General features: G+C 34.4%; 1 protein-coding gene across 7 annotated transcripts in view; it reads left to right on the forward strand.

The window, feature by feature from the left end:
- RGS7 (regulator of G protein signaling 7) overlaps positions 1–18391 on the forward strand; it is a 580824-nt gene that overhangs the window by 448690 nt on the left and 113743 nt on the right. For all 7 annotated transcript variants that reach the window (XM_072830414.1, XM_072830418.1, XM_072830416.1 and 4 more), the window contains 2 exons: positions 13315–13421; positions 17850–17901. In XM_072830414.1, coding sequence (XP_072686515.1) covers positions 13315–13421; positions 17850–17901 — 159 coding nt within the window. The remainder of the gene's footprint in view (positions 1–13314; positions 13422–17849; positions 17902–18391) is intronic.

Raw genomic sequence — 18391 nt, forward strand, 5'->3', positions numbered from 1 at the left:
AAATATTGATACTTATTAACTAAAGTCTATACTTTATTCAGATTTTCTTTCCTTTTTCCCTAATGCCCTTCCTCTGTCCCAGGATCCCGTCCAAGTTATCACATTACATTTAGTTGTCATGTCTTGGTAACCATCTCTAGACTGTGAGAGTTTCTTAAACTCTCCTGTTTTTGGCGACCTTGACAGTTTTGGGTAATTGTCAAATATTTTATAAACTGTCTCTGAAGTGGGAATTTGTTTGATGTTTTGTTTTTTGTTTTCTTTTACATGATTAGACCAGGATTTTAGGTTTGGGGGAGGAAAACCAGAGATAAAATGTCATTTTCATCATATCAGTCAACAACTGATCTATTTACCATCTCATTACTTTGTCTTTTCCAGAATGACATATAGATCATACAGTCTACAATCATTTTAGACTGGCTTCTTTCAGTTAGTAATATGCATTTAAGAGTACACATAATAATGGACAGATGCCAAAGTGACACAAGGAGCCAACTGAAAAAGTTCCCTTCCCAGTAGCCAAAGATGGAACAATTTTTGCAGCAAAATAAATCAAGTAGCATTGGATTATATCTTAAAGTATAAAAGCTACATCCATAGGTTTATGCTGATATAAATAAATGGATAAATAAATAAATAATATAATATAATATAAACAAAGTTTCCTCTGCCAAAAAATTCCAAATAATTTATGTATATATTTTATCTTGAATGAAATTAAGCATGACTCCTTATATCTTTAAGTTTGGGCTATGTTTAGTAACTTGTTTTCAGAGAATAGTATGAAAGGGGAGGGGACGTCACTTTACAGTGAGCTTTACATCATCAGTGATAAAGTGTGTGTCTAGGTTCATTTGGTTTCTTTGTACACAACAATTGGTTATGGAAAATAACAAATAATGCTGGGAAAAAAGTATCCTTTCTTCTGTTAAATACCCCTTGCACCTTGGTCTAAGATTAAATACCTATATTTGTGTGGGTTTATTTCTGGGTTCTATATTCTGTTCTGGTCATCTGTTTGTCTATTCCTTCACCAATACTATACTATCTTTATTACTGTAGCTTTATATGACTTTGAAGTCATATAATGTGAATCTTCCAACTTTGTTTTTATTCTTTAGTATTTTGTTGGTTATTCTGAGTCTTTTGCCTTTTTATATGAACTCTAGAATCATTCTGTCAGCATCTACAAAATAGCTTGCTGGGATTTTGATTGATATTGTAATGAATTTTAGGGCAAATTGAAACAAAATGGCACCCTAAAAATAGTGTTCCAGTGCATGAACATGAAATATATCTCCACTTAAAATTTTTATTTGATTTCTTTAGTCAGTGTTTTCTTATTTTTTTCAGATAGATCCTATATATATTTTGTTAGGTTTATCACTAATGGAAAGAAAAGATGAAGTGATGCTCCAAGTAAGTAAATCGGGCTGTGTCTCTGAAGGAGCCTATCTCCACAGATTTTCAGGTTGAAGGTGTGTCCTGCAACCTCACTTGTCAGAATGCTCCAGGAAAAGTTCATCTTCACCTTCAGCTTTTCCTTCTTGTAAGGATAGAAGTGATACCTTCTAAGCTCTTTATCATGTCTCAATTGAAACCAGAAGTCATTGTTTGCTTTTTAAAGCATAATTATTCTACTCCATTGTGATTTTTGAAGATAGAAACAGAGAGAATGTGATATACACTTTTGTGTCCATGGAATGAAATGAAGCAGAAAGTAAAAAATTATATGTTAGATGGATAGCAAGATGGATGGATAGATGGATGGTTGGATGAATGGATGGATGGATGCATGAAGAAATGAAGGCTCATGGAGTAAATTGCTAAAAGATACTATGAATCAATAACAGAAAAAAATGAAAGGAAATAAAAAGGGGCTATAATTTAACTATTTAAGATATGTAAGTGTAGGGAACAAAGTGAAGAATTAGAAAGGAAAGAATTTTTAGGAGAATGGAGAGAAATTGTAGGACATCACTCTTCCCAGAAGTCTAATACCCTTCCATGCCTGACCCAACCTTTCTCAAAGCCTTCACCGGTAACTCTGGACATATTTTTCCTTCACTCATACTAGATATAATAAGACTTTGCTTTAGCTAAAATTCAGTATGTAGGTACAACTCAAATTGATTCAAACTAAAACAAGACACCATTTATTCCAGCAAATGAAGAATGAGGAGATAAATCCTAATGCTAAATGGTCCACAACTTTACATTTATAACCTCCTGGTGAGAATTTAAATTATATGCATTTTTAGAAAAGAAGTTTGCAATATATAGCAGTGCTTTAAAAATGTCTGTAACGTTTGACTCCATTATATTATTTCTAAGAATTTTTCTATGAAATAATATAAGATTCATGTGTCTGTTTTTGCTGATATATTTATTTTTAGATGCTTGTAATATTACAGAAAATTAAGGCATTGATACAATAGCAAAGCAAAAAATTAAATAAATGAAAAACAACTTAAAAATGTTCCAGCTCACACGGAGCTTACATGTTCATTTGAAAAGATTAATAATAAATAGATAAATGTGTCATACGATAAGTGGTGATGAGTGCCGTGAAGAGAAGACAAAGTAGTAAAAGGATATGTAGAGATATGTAGAGAGTGAATCCTGTTTTATACTGTGTCAGGTATGGAATGTCTGATGTGGTGGCTTTGACAGAAGATCAATTAAAGGAATGAAGTGGGATGTTTAGTTCTTTGGAGGAAAAGTGCTGGCATTCCAGGCAGAGAAGACAGGAAATGCAAAGCCTCATGGCAGGCACGTGCCTGGTATATTTGAGGTACAGCAAGAAGGTCTGTGTGCTAGAGCAAGCTGTGAGAAGGGGTGGATAATACAGAAGAAAGAGAAGTAACTGGTGGCCAGATCATGTAGGATTTTCTAAGGCCAAGTCAAGGAATTTGAGCTCTATTTTGAGAAATATGAAAACTTATTGGAAGGTTTTACTAAGAATAACATGATCTGATTTACATTTTTATTGAAGAATAATGGACATACACTATTGTTTTAGTTTCAGGTACATAATGCAGTTATTCAGTATTTATATACATTAGAAAATGCTCACCACAGTAAGCCAAGTTACCATCTGTCACCATACAAAGGTGTCACAATATTATTGACTATTTTCTCTATGCTGTACACTCTACACTATATTTCTGTGTTGTATTCATTTTATAACTGAAAGATTGAACTTCTTGCTCACCTTCACCAATTCCATCCATCCCCCAACCCCTTCTCTCTGGTAACCATCACTTTGTTCTCTGAATCTATGAGTCTGTTTCTATTTTGTTTTGTTTGTACATTTGTTTTGCTATTTAGGCTCCACACATAGATGAAATAATATGGTATTTGGCTTTCTCTGTCTGAATTAATTTCACTTAGTGTAATATCCTCTAGGTCCACCCATGTTATCACAAAAGGCAAGATCTCTTACTTTTTTGTGGCTGAGTAATAATATTCCATTATGTGTGTGTGTGTGTGTGAGAGAGAGAGAGAGAGAGATCACATCTTCTTTATCCACTTATCTATTGATGGATACTTGGGTTCCTTCCATATCTTAGCTATTGTAAATAATGCTACTGTGAACATAGGGGTATGTATGTCTATTTAAAGTGTTTTCTTCAGATAAATACCTTTAAGTGGAATTGCTGGATTTACATTTTAAAATAATCAATATGACAAAGAGCAGGGCATGAATAGAAAATAGTCTGAATGTTATCTCAGTGATTCAGCCAAGAGATACAAGCTTGGATTTGGTGAGGGGGATGTGTAGATTCTGGGTTCACAAGGAATGATTATCAGAATGTGCTCCTGGACTGGATGTGATAAGTGAGGGAAAGACAGACATGAAAAACAATTCAAGTGTTTTGGCTTGAGAAGCTGAATGAAAATCTCTGACATCTACTGATATGAGAAAGACTGCAAGAAGAGCAGATTTGAGATGAAAGTCAATGGTTCAATTTTGCCAAGATAAATACAAGATGCCTATTCAGTATTCAAGTGAAGATGTCACAGAGGCTCTTGGAAATACAATATGGGAATTCAGGGAAGAAGTGGAGCTGTAGATATGTGCAATGACTATGTTGTAAGAATATTTATCACTTTGGTGTTCATGATAGTGAAAATTTTTAAAATTCAAATATCTGAAACTAGAGGATTTCTAATATGCAGCAAAGCTAGACAACATTGCTCAAAGTCTGTGCTCTGACTACTGCCCCATAAACTGTTTGGCTCTGTCCAGCAGGTGCACGTACAGAATTCTGGCAGTAGAGTTATCTACATACTTTATTTGAAGAAACTTATGGAGCCATATATTTTTAAATTTGATTTTAATCCTTTAAAAACATCTGGTGTTTACATTCTGACTTATTGTGTGAAAATAGAGACTTTTTTCCTAAGGGGTGCTAATCCTTTAATTAGCTCATCTGTATTTCTTCATTCTGGTTTCTGAACCTGCCTTATTCTCACTACTGTGCAGTAGTCACAGTAGCCAATAGTAGTAGTCACTATTGTGCAATAGTCATGATTTTTTTGTGGTATTTAAAATTAAAATCAAATTATTGATGGATAGTTGTGCTGTTTTGAAACAGCAAAAAGAGCAATTACTTTAATGAATGCATCTCATTTAATAAATTTACCCCCTTTGGTTTCCAAACTTGTTCCTTGCAAAGGACCATCTCTATTGATTATATCCATGGCATGTATTGTATATTAGAATTCAGGTATTCCTAGAAGTTGCTTATTTCCAAGTTGTTTTCCAACACACACATAAACCAACATATAGACACAAACGTAAGAAAATGAAACTGATAAGTGTATGTGTTTTTAGAAACTAGGTTTTTTAATTTAAAAATAAAGTAGAGTGCCTCTGCTCAGTCAGTTGAGTGTCGGACTCTTGATTTCAGCTCAGGTATTGATCTCAGGGTTGTGAGTTAGGCCTTACATTGGGCTCCACACTGGGCATGGAGCCTACTTAATTAAAAAAATAATAATAAAATTAAAATTAAAAAAGACATCAAGTGATAAAGATGATCTAGAGAGTTTCAGACATCTGTACTGGTGTTCCAAATTTCTCTCCCAGTGGAAGCATTGACTTCTGCAAAATATATATTAAAGGAAATTACATCTGGCTTTGTTTAGAAATTTCATAACTCTATTTCTATGATCAAGGCTGTAGCTTTGAAATTAGTCCTAATCATGGTTTAAATATGTTTAGAGAAGCTGTTAATGAGTATTATCAGAAGACTATGTTGCTTATTCTTTGGGAGTGACTTTTGATTTTCAAACCAAATGCATTCAGGGCATCTTGTTACATTGAGTGTGTTACTGGTTATTCCCATATCATGCCGACATTTTTACAACTAGCTTTAGAAAATATATAAATAGAACACACATATCAATCCAGTTCATGTCTATTTAAATAAGTATGTCATTTGCACTGTGCACATGAAATTATTTACACATGATCAGCCCTAGATCATCATGAAGATTGAGTTTTAAACAAATGAAATTCAAATCAAGTACTGTATTTTATAACATACATTTCTAATTTTTGGAATATTGGCCATGGACATGGCACGATTATATATGAAAGGAAGAAAAATCGATTTCCCTTTGACAAGAGGCAAACTAGGGAGGCAGCATTTTTGCCATGACTTCCAGTTTGAAGGTTGGTTGCACACTGTAGAATCAGAGTTGGAAAGAATTTGGTGATCCAGCCCTGCATTTATGGATGCTGACTCTAAGGTCCAGAAAAACAAAATGATTTACTCAAGATATGCAGTCACAGAACTAAATTAGGATTAGAATTTAATCCCATGACCTGCAGTTGAGCATGTATGCTGAATTTTAGAGGGAATGTTGCTTTCCACAATAATTTCCTTGCATACTGTTGGGGATTTACCCCAAAGATACAGATGCAATGAAACGCCGGGACACCTGCACCCCAATGTTTCTAGCAGCAATATCCACAATAGCCAAACTGTGGAAGGAGCCTCGGTGTCCATCGAAAGATGAATGGTTAAAGAAGATGTGGTTTATGTATACAATGGAATATTACTCAGCCATTAGAAATGACAAATAGGGCAGCCCGGGTGGCTCAGCGGTTTAGCACTGCCTTCGGCCCAGGGTGTGATCCTGGAGACCCAGGATCGAGTCCCACATCGGGCTCCCTGCATGGAGCCTGCTTCTCCCTCTGCCTGTGTCTTTGCCTCTCTCTCTCTCTGTGTCTCTCATGAATAAATTAAAAAAAAAAAAAAAAGAAATGACAAATACCCACCATTTGCTTCAACGTGGATGGAACTGGAGAGTATTATGCTGAGTGAAGTAAGTCATTCGGAGAAGAACAAACATTATATGTTCTCATTCATTTGGGGAATATAAATAATAGTGAAAGGGAATATAAGGGAAGGGAGAAGAAGTGTGTGGGAAATATCAGAAAGGGAGACAGAACATAAAGATTCCTAACTCTGGGAAATGAACTAGGGGTGGTGGAAGGGGAGGAGGGCGGGGGGTGGGGGTGATTGGGTGGTGGGCACTGAGGGGGGCACTTGACGGGGTGAGCATTGGGTGTTATTCTGTATGTTGGCAAATTGAACACCAATAAAAATAAATTTATTTAAAAAATAAAATAAAATAAATAAAATAAAATAAAATAAAAAATAAAAACATTTTAAAAAAATAATGATTTCCTTGCATAGTTTTTGGATGAACTCAAAGTGATTTTCTCTCATCTGGATACCATTCTATGCACCTCTCACATATATAAATATAAAGTCTTGTTAAGATTCAGTTATTTTTTACAATGATAGAACTACTGGTTATATGGAAGGATATACTAGCTGTGAAATGAACATCCTGATACCATGTAATAATTACAGAACCTAGATTTTTAAAAAGATTTTATTTGTTTGTTTGTTTGTTTATTTAAGGAGGGGAGGAGCAGAGGGAGAGAGAGAATCTCAAGCAGACTCTGCACTGAGCACTGACCTCACATGGGGCTTAATCTCAAAACCCTGAGATCATGACCTGAGCCGATATCAGGAGTCAGAAATAACCTACCGAGCCACCCAGGTGCCCTTTATGTGGACAATTCTTAAACCAGTTCTTCACAACTTTGGTCTCTCTCTCTCTTTTTTTAAAAAAAATTTAACATTGCTCTTCATATTTAAATAATTTCTTAAGGTGTCATATCTGCTGATATTAGGCAACCAGACTGTTCCACTCTGTGTGTATGAAAAGGGCCACTGATTTATGATCATGCCAATTGGTTTTTCTTAAAGGGATTTTTTTGAGTCCTGAGCAAACATGCTTCCCTAATAATTCATTGTGTTCTGGCTGCTGTCTCTATGATTCCTCTGTCACCATTATTTATCAGCATTGTCAGTTCCTCAGCAGTCACCTCTGCCCACTTCTCTCCTGAACCATGAGCCTTCCCAGTGATGTCTGGCATTGTCAGATTTTGGATTGTAAACCCAGAGTGCAGAATATATTACCTTTGGAAATCTTTCTCTTTAATTATAATACCAAACCTTTGGAATTTTTGGTAGTGTTCTTTGCTGTCTAGGAAAAAAATGGAAATGTATTCCAGAGCAGATTCATCGTCTGTACACAAAAGACCCCCAATCTGATCACCTGGAGAACTTTAAAGATGTTGAACTGTAAGTGTTTAACATGACTGTTAACATGTTAACATGTAAAATACAAGCTTTAACACTAGCTACCAGTTCCCTCATTGCCTTAGCACTGGACTAAACTACACTAAGTGCTATTGAAAGCGTCCTTTTGTATCAACTAACTGATAATAATTCCAGTTTTGGAACACTTCTATGTTAGGGGCCTTATTTTAAGTACATTACACATATTATCTCAGTTGATCCTCACAACAAAATTTTGACATCCATATGTTATTATCCTCATTTTACAGATGAATACACTCAGGCCCAGGGAATGTAAGTCTGCTGCCAAGTCATGTAACCAACAAGCGAAGGAGTCAGGATTTGAACCCAGGCAGCAGGCTTGTACAGCTTGGCTGCTTCACCTCTGTACTCTGCTTCTTTGTTTGGAAATATTATTTACTTGTCTTCATTACTTAGTGCACTCCCCAAAGTTAATCTAACCTATGCCTCTGTTTTTATTTCTTCCAAATGGAATCTATTTTGCCTTAATTATTCTATATCACCATATTATTCACTGCTACATCCTGATTATGATTGCTAAAAAGCAAGTACCACTTGATTTTTCTATGTGGAAATGGTGCTTTAAAAAAAAAAAAAGATGAAAGCCCAGATACTTACTTCTTTAATTAACTCTTACTATTGAGAAAATTTACTTACCTCAGAAATTCCTAAATATAGTAACAGTTTACTTTTATTTGGCTTTGGAGAATAAAATGTGTTGCATATTTAATTTTTCCACATGACTAACCTTACCTTTCCAAGTGCCAATTCTAAAAAAAAAAAAAAAAAAAGTTATAATATTTTAAACTATTTCTAAAGTAACCACTTCTGTGTCTTCTTAAACAGAGTAATAATCTCAACAGAATCTTTATGACTCAGAAACATCATGATGAATGCCTGTTATTTTACTATTTAGTAACTTAACCTCTGTCTGCTTTTTAGCTCTTACACTCCCTAATATCATATCATCAGATGTCATTTTTTTCTGAGTGGGTTTCCTTCTGAAATATTTCTCCTCACACACTAGTAATATTTACCACATCAAGTATGCTGTGTGCTAATAATGAAACAATCCCAGTTGCTAATGCATATGCAGAAAATAAAAATAAATAATATGATAGGAATAAAAACATAATTTAGTGAGGTTTTTTATTACTATTTTCTTGACTCATTTTCCATCACTTCAAAATTATGGACTGTATTTGGGGGTCTGACAAGAATTGGACCTCTGGATAAGAAAAATATTATTGAGTTTTGAAATGTGTTGTAAGTATAGAACTGAGTATAGAATTCTAATCACTGAACAATACAAGCCTATTTTATAATATGCTTTTCATCCTATTAACTTTCTCAAGTAGTTGTGATTCAAAAGTAAATTATGTTATGCAGAATTCTCTTTGCTTTTAAAGGATTTTGATAATTCTATTGCTTCAGGGTTTGGGGTGAAGTAATACGATGAATACATCAGGCTTAACAAAGCTATACCAGGCTGTTCACATAGTAACAGTTATTTGGAGATAGATTTTTCTCAGTTTATTCATGGCTTGACTATCCAAAAGAAAAATAAACTAGAATTTTATGGTAGGTTTGTTGAACTTTATTTAGCTGTGTGGGTGACGTGAATAACACATGTACAAGATTAATTAGTGATTATTTTGCCGAGAAGCATAATGTTGTGAAGCCATCTGGTGTGTCATTATTGGGAGGGCGATCTTGATGGATTACTCATTAAACTCTTTCAACACTTTGTTCCAAGACTGTCAGCAGTCCTCTGGATTCTTATTAGGTTAAGGCTATGCTGGGATTCAGAAGCAGAAGGACCATGGGGAAGTGTAGCTTCATCTTTATCACCAGCAATAAACAGTTCAGCCTTGAGAACACTACCTCATGCTCTCTCAGATCGGTTAGTGGTGCATAGGCCATTAATCTCACTATTACCTTTTCTTCCAATAAAATACCTATCACAGCCCCACCTTAATGGCTTATAAAAGAATCTTGAAATAAGATCGTGAACATCTGCATTATCTTGGAAGAGCTGAACAAGCTGCTCATCATCACAGCACAAAATAACTAGTTTCATCTTTTGTCATGCAGCACTCCATTTTTCATATTTTTGTGTGTCTTTGATTCATAAATTTATTTACTTATTTACTCATTCAGAGAATATGGTTTCGATAGCTACTTTTACTCATGATATGCTAAGTTCCAAGCTTACAGTCTGAAATAAAGCAGACAGTCTACCTTGACTCCCTGACTTTTCCTCTAAGCATTTTTCCTGTCCTGGAGCCACATTGTCTGGTGGTCCTGTGACAAAGCATATGACTTCTACAATCTGATCACGTATGGTAGTGAGGTACCTGAGGAAAACTGGCACATGTGCATCCAGTCCTCTAAAAATGTATGTTCTCTCAGAATCGGTATCTAATGGATGCAGGAAGGTAAGAACATGCTTATGTTTATTTGCTTCTGATTTTTTTTTCTGCAGCTTTGCTTTATTTACTTCCACTATATTTTCTTAATCCTCTTCAGCCCTTTAGCACCCCACTGATTTTTGTTGTTTATTTTATTTTAGTTACACTCATTCCTATGATTAGAGTTCAGAGTCTTTTACTATTTATCTTCTGGGCATCTCAGTTTTCCTTTCTTGAATCTATTTTCTGCAAACTTTCTCATGTGCCATAACTCAATTCCATTTCTGGAAAGCAGTGCTAATAATATTTTCCTAGGCCACAGACTGCTGGGAATAAAACAAATAAAGATGGTTATAACAAGATAGTTGGGCCACCTGACTTGGAAATTCTAAAACAGATATAATGGGTTGATCTGACTGGTGGCTACCTGACAGGAGCATCCAGGGACTCAGAATATGAGCAAGGCTGTAAGCATCTGCTCATTGTTATGGGCCACAAATCCTTATAGACTATTCACTATTTCAATTTTATAAACAATCCACACACACAAAATAATATTTAAGTGGCTATTTAGGATGCTGTTTAGGACTGCCAGCTTCTCTCCCTCAGCCTAGTTGAGGCAAATTTTATGCGAGTGGATTTCCTAATATTGCTTTGGATAAAAGTGACATGAATTCATGTGTAAATAATGAAGCACAACAGCTACCATCTATTGAATGTTTCCTATGCATGGGGCACTTTTCCAACTTCTTTACATATATTCTTGTTTGATTCTCATATCAACCCTGCAGAGTGGGCTTACTACCTTTATTAATAGCACAGAGTTTAAGAACAAAAGTTAGTGAGTATCTCCAAAGGTTTTGTTCTTCCTGTAACACCCAACTAGCTCCTGAGTTTCAGCAAGAGTCATGGAACATTGGGTATATACCTGTAAGCATCACAGACTTTGATAAGGTCTTGACTTTGAGCTAAAAGAATGCAGACATGATAAATATTACATACACAATGTATGTAATTATATATATATTGAAATATATATATATAATTATATATTGAAATATATATATATAATGAAAAATTATATATATAAGGTCTTGACTTTGAGCTAAAAGAATGCAGACATGATAAATATTACATACACAATGTATGTAATTATATATATATTGAAATATATATATAATTATATATTGAAATATATATATATAATGAAAAATTATATATATAAGGTCTTGACTTTGAGCTAAAAGAATGCAGACATGATAAATATTACATACACAATGTATGTAATTATATATATATTGAAATATATATATATATATATATATAATGAAAAATTGCTCCTTTGTAACAAAAGAACATTCTATGCAGGAAGGGACTCTATTGGAAGTTGGATAAGAGGATGGCTGAGACCCTTAATAACAGTCTTCCGAGGGCATGGCAGAGAGGATGATTGACAATTCTTCTTTATTATTGACAAGACAACACAATGAGAGTCCAGAAGTAGAAGTTACCAACTGAAATATTTGCACGATACTAGATGACAATTAAAAGGGGCACTGTAATACCTCATGGTGGATAAAATTTAATGATTATTTTATTATTGGCCCACATAGACATGGGAGGATAGAGGGGAGAGGCAGATTTCTTATGCTTAGCTGCACCATACCAAGCAGTTTAGTGACTTGGTACTGGCTGGAGTATCAAAGCTCTGCAGAATTGATAGCTGGAAAAACAGATAGATCCACCCAGTCCTGGAACTACTATAAGAATTCTAGAGTTAAGGGACGCCTGGGTGACTCAGCAGTTGAGCGTATGCCTTTGGCTCAGGGTGTGATCCCGAGTCTGGGGATCTGGGGATTGAGTCCCGCATCAGGCTCCCTGTGAGGAGCCTGCTTCTCCCTCTATGTCTTTTTTTTTTTTTTTAAGATTTTATTTATTTATTCATGAGAGACAGAGAGAGAGAGAGAGAGAGAAAGAAAGAGAAAGAGAAAGAAAGAGAGAGAGGCAGAGACACAGGCAGAGGGAGAAGCAGGCTCCATGCAGGTAGCCCGACATGGGACTCCATCCGGAGACTCCAAGATCACGTCCTGGGCCAAGGCGGGCGCTAAACCGCTGAGCCACCCAGAGATCCCTCCCTCTATGTCTTTGCCTCTCTCTCTGTGTATCTCATGAATAAATAAAAAGAAGTCTTTTTAAAAAAAAAGAATTCTAGAGTTAAAGAACCATTTTTACTTGTCTAAGAAACAGAAATAAATCCATAAGTAAATTGTAAATAAGGATACAAAAAAGATCAATAAATCCAACTTCCTGATGGACTGAAAAACTATTGTGCACATAGTTCCATGATTTCCAGACTCTAAGTTAGGAAACGTTATATTGTTCCTGCACAAATGTAATAGTAACTTTGTTGACCAAATTTTATTAACCATTTTATTGGAAGAAATTGGTGACTGCTATGAAAGGAGAATGAGTATCATAGTGTTATGTTCCAGCTGTTTCTCAGCCCTCTGGAAGAATATAAGCTTTTCATTGTCAAATGAACCTCTCCATGGTCCATATCTAGAACACTGAATATAGAGTAGTAGAAGCTACAGCAGTCCAGATGATCACAGGAGTATAAAAGTGGCATAAGTGATTGCTTAGCACTCACTTAATGTAGCAAAAAATGGTTTTGGATGCCTTAACTTTCCCTGATGACATCATGTAATAATAATACATACCATTAGAAAAATTGCTTATAATATCAGATTATCCATTATATAGTCTGGGGAGTGATGCAAGTGAGAACACTTCTAAAAGTTTAAAGTGCTATATAAATGCCAAATATAATTGTTTGTGGAAGACTATTAACATAGCAAAAAAAAAACATAGCAAAATATATCCCATCTATAAAATGAAGGCATCAGGTTCTGTGACTTCAGACTAACCTTCCAGTCTCAATGTCCCATAGCATTATGGTCTTGTGCACTGGTCATCATGCTGTGTGGTTGGTCATTGCACAGTTACTACTAGGAACAAGAGCTGCCTTAGTACCTTCTGTGAAAGAGCTGGAAAAAGAAAAATTTCAGAGCCAAGTTGTTTAGGATGCTAAGAATTTGTATGTAAGAATGTGCTCAAAAGGGAACAAGATAAAATCCTATACTCCTGTAAATTAACGTTTAAAAAAAAAAGATTTTTGTATACATTTTTGTTTGTTTGTCTTCATGAAACAGTGGAGGCTCTCCATTTGGGAACATTAATGGCTGCCCATGGCTACTTCTTTCCGATCTCAGATCACGTCCTCACACTCAAAGATGATGGCACCTTTTATCGGTTTCAGGTAAGTTTAATGAAAATATTCCTTAACGGTAAATTAGAAGTCTGCATTTTGTTTGTTGATAGTTTTTACAAAAATTTTGAAAATATGACCTATTGTATTTGATTTATTCTAGTTAGAAACTAACAAATGTTAAATATAAGACAGGAAAAAATAAGCAGGGAAAAATAGAATGTGCTTGGTTAAGACGATTTGTGAAAGCTGAATTGTGTGATGATTGAAGTTATGTTTTATATTAAAGCTTGAGAAAAATTCAGAGTGACTTTCTGGAATTCAGGACATGGAAGAGTTTTCATGCATAAGCTGCATTAGCCACTGGGAAGTTGAGAGGTGTAAATGAATTGATTATACTCTGGACCCTATCCATGGTACAAGACTGTCTTCAGTCCAAGCAAATTCTCATGGGAATGCTTGAAGATCCAACGCAGAATTTAGCTAATTATACAAGCCCTCTTCATGTTGGTATCTGAGGCCCTTGTACAAGAAGACTGTGAAACCTGATGTATATGATGCTTTGTGTGTGTGCATTCATCTGAGACAGAACTATACCGTAGATGATATGTGAACTGAGAAGAGTTGTTTAGGTTAGTTTCAAATGAGACAGTTGCTATTATTCTTTCGGAAATGATTGTGGACTCTGATTTTGGTCCTCGAGCATGTAATTGACACTTAATCTCACAATGATATCCCTGAAGTATGTTCTACATTTCATTAGGCAATATGATTCATTAATAAATGAGTGATGAATTCTAGCTCATAAAATTAAGGCACATATAATACCAGAGTTCAGAGTTTAGCTCTAGGTATTTTTAGAGGATTGTCCCCATTGTCAAACTCGTAGACATTGGAGCATTTTTTTTTTCATTTGTTCTAAATATCATTAAATGTTCTATATCTACAAATGACAAAATAGTAACTTGGGTGCCAAAGAACTTGGTTGAACAAATAGAGAACAAAGAAGAAATATGTTTTTAAAACATATAAATATCTTTGTCTTCCTATAACACTCTCACTGCCACTTCCTTAGGACCCTTTTTATCCAAGACAAATAGAGAGCTTTATGCACCGAATAGCTAGGAGATAAAACAGTCTCCTGAAATCATGAACAATATAAATTAGTTAAATTAATTGATTTTAAAGGGCTTTAAAATAAAGAAGCATTATCCTATACAGTTAAAGTAATGGTAGCTTAAAATAGCTTATTAATAAGTTAAAGTAACCTGTAGTCCTAAAGGTAACTTACAATAAATAAAAACTATTAGTGATTAGCAAACGCAATATTTTGTAACACTTTTTTATTTTTTAAAGGAGTTTTTTCCTACTGCAGGATTATATTTTCCATATAATCTCACTTTCTCTGAAAATTTTTTCACATAGAGACTATAAGTAAACTTTAGGCCTAATAAAAATCTCACAAATTCTGAATGAAAGGATTTTTCTTTTTACCAGTATAACAATTTTTATCTATCTTTGCAGTCAGTATTACAAGTAAAATCATCTCTGTGTAAAAGAACATATATCTATGAGGGAAGCATTGAATATAGTCTGTTTATCTCTGGAGAATTATCTAATTTAAATTTTTTCCTTAAAGCAAACTAGCTCAGAAATGGATCAAAGTTGATGATGATGTCTTGAGTGAGTAACATAATTTGCAATCTTTAACTCTGCTCTTGTCATTCCCAGACTGAAATTAGTAGGCAGACAAGGTTTACATGTCTTAGTCATGGTCATGGGTCAAAAATATGCAGAGTTGGGAATGGGCCAACTATATTCTAGAGAAAGGAAAGACAGTTTTTAAAGAGCTTTAGAACAAGACAAGGGAATGGGTACAAGTGGTAGATGTATTATGTCACTAATATTTTAATGACCTATTCACATTTTAAATAGGATCTAAATGTGACATATTTGTAAATCTAATAATCATAGGATCTTAAAACCAAGACTTTAAAAAACAAACAAAAGACACTCCAGAAAAGTCAGGAATAATTGAATTTCTGCTTTAATGTCTGTGAAGGCATTAATCAGTTTATATTTCAACAGCTCTAATAATAGAAAACACATTATTGTTCAAGGTGTCCACTTGCATTTTTGTGTTGGTTCCAAGCAGCAGAAAGTTCTTTATTACATTGAACTGAAATTCAGCTCCCAGGCAGGATTTTTAAAATCATGAATTAAAATAGGAAACTTGCAATCTCATGTTTACTATTCCTCTAGTGAATAATTGAGATTTAACCATCATTAGGAATCTGAAGAAGCTTCAGGGCATGAGTTTGAGACAAACAGAACTCTTCATTTAATCTCATTGATATGCTGCAGTATGTAAATTTGTCTCAGTTTCTCAGCACATTTTAAATCTTGTGATTTCTGTATTTATTGTAAACTTGCAATTGTCTAATTATCCTCTAATAGCTAGCTGGAATTGAGATCTGATATGATTCTCCAGGTCCTAATTTCATGATTTTCATTACATTAGTATATGTGACAAAGGTTATTGAGCAGCTGCTGGATCAGTTTTATCATAACTAAAGAAGCCACCTGTGAAAAGAAAAGAGAAATTCATACATTAAAATGTCCTAAAGTCTAGTTGGACTTTAAAAATAAAGTTTTAAGTTTCCATAAACTATTAGCATGTGTTATTCTTTAAGTTCTTTTTTACTATAAATTAAAATACCTTTCCTAGAAAGAATATCTTGCAATGTTAGTGAAGAATGTTGGTTTTATGGCATTTCCACCTAATATCACAGCATAAAATAACTTCATTCTTTTATTTTTAGTCAGGAGATTCTCACTAAAGTAAATGATAGAAGAATAAAGAAAAATATAAGAATTCAGCTAAGAACATTCCTTATGGCTTTGAAGAAAAAAAGTATATGTCTGACCTGTCTGACTAGAATAAATATTTTATAAGTTAGATAGATATATACAAACATACACGCACTCACACACACACACACACATACACAAAATAAAGGGAATAATGCTTTTGAGAAGTATCTCAAAAACTAGTGGCCACAAGATTTTAACTACATTGTCCCCTCTGGTTCCCCTAGATCCTGACCCAATTTTACCCTCAAAGCTCTATTTCTCAAAGAGTCAAGTGGGATTCATGTGAGAATGGGGTCATAAAAATCCTCAAATGTCTTCCTTTGTCTAGTTTTTCAACTCTCCCCACCCCACCTAAGTTATTGTCATTTTGTTCACTTGTGTACAAACTAACATCAGTAGATTTCTTTATTCTTTATCTTTAGATTTCTTTATTCAGTAGATCAGCAATTCCTAAGAAAATTTAGAAAATAGATCACATCCCCCGGAAGTCTTGCATAGTTTGAAAACGCTCAGAGTTTCAAACAGTTCTCCCCAATTGTCCTTTCCCCATTATTGAGAATCCCTCTTCCAAAGGAAGGATTCTTTTGGAAGGAAGGATTCCCAAACAGTTAATCAGACTGCCTCAAATATGCTTAATACACATGGATAGTTAATATAACTGACTAATAAATATAATTAAGCCCACAAGTTTGATGTCTGTACTTACTTGTTTCATTGAATCCTGGAATCATCATCAAAGTTTGAAAAAGTAGATATGTGGTCATCCAGTTTCCTCATGGTCTGAAGCTATACATATCCATCTGCAGGCATGGAAAAGCCTATGAGAAAATACCAAATGCTGATGATAACAGGGTTTCCCGATAAGACAATTTCTTTGTACTTTTGTCAGTCAGTTTCTAGAACTTCACAGAATGAGATTTCTGTTGATTGTTAATCACATCAATCAAATTGATTAAAATTGAAACAATTAAAATCAAGTAAAATTAGTTTTTAAAAAAATCACCTCTGGTTTGTGCAGTTTAAAAATGCAAAGCAATAATAAGTGTTTTATGGAGAAATATTTTTTAAAGTGAGACAGAAAAGTCATTTAAATCTAATTGGATAATGTTAAGAGCTGTATGATATAATTAACAAAGCCAGACAAAAATGATTGCCAGATTTTAGGGAAAATTTTGATGGTTGACTACTGAAGGATCTACTGAAGGTAAAAATGAGATACATGAATCATAGAAAACAATTTGTTATATTTAAACATATTTCATCCTGAGTCCTGCTGTTTTTAGTGTTTGTGGGCTAACAATTTTTTTAAATGATGCAATCAAACCTTTTACCTTTATGTCACTCGACATAAAATTGCAGCAAATTTATGACATTTTAAGTACCTGCTTGTGCTGCACACATTTGGAGACTGAACAATTGCTCAGCAAAGTAAATATATTAGTAAAGCCTTACAATTCCTCTTCGGGTTATTTTCCTGTATTAAAAAACATACATCATTAGCAATCTGTTCTGGATAATTGATGAAAAGGAACACAGCTCATAAACCAAGAACTCTACTCATTTTGTATGTGTTTAACCTGGGTTCCACTTCTTTTTATTCCACAGACACCCTATTTTTGGCCATCAAATTGTTGGGAGCCAGAAAACACGGATTATGGTCAGTGCAATATCTCCTCATTTTATTATTAACAGCCAGTTTATATGAATGAACACATGCTCACATTTTATTGCTCTGTAACTGAGAAAAGAAAACCACAGTTATCAGTATAGGGCTGATACTGATAACTATCAGTTATATTTCTAACATTAAATTTGTGGATGGCTTTGTTTGGAAAGGCACAAGCCTGGTGGCAACTTTTTCCATGGCATAGCGCCCCTTACAATTATTTTTTTTTTAAAGTTTCTTCTGAGTAGGTTAAGGAGCTATAAACAAGCTTTAAAAAGTTTTAATGATTATTCTCATAGCACCATGGTCCATTAGAAAGAGTAACCAGGGAGCTCAGAGTTCCAGAGTTCTGCTTTACTCTCCTACTCAGCTATGTGGTTTCTGTTAAGTCCCTTGACTTTCTGGGGCTCCATATTTCTCACTGTTATTTCAAGCACCCTATGATTCTATAAGCAGAAGGTATATTAAATGTAGAGAAGCA

Source organism: Canis lupus, chromosome 6 (assembly GCF_048164855.1).
Source record: "Canis lupus baileyi chromosome 6, mCanLup2.hap1, whole genome shotgun sequence".
Taxonomy (NCBI): domain Eukaryota; kingdom Metazoa; phylum Chordata; class Mammalia; order Carnivora; family Canidae; genus Canis; species Canis lupus.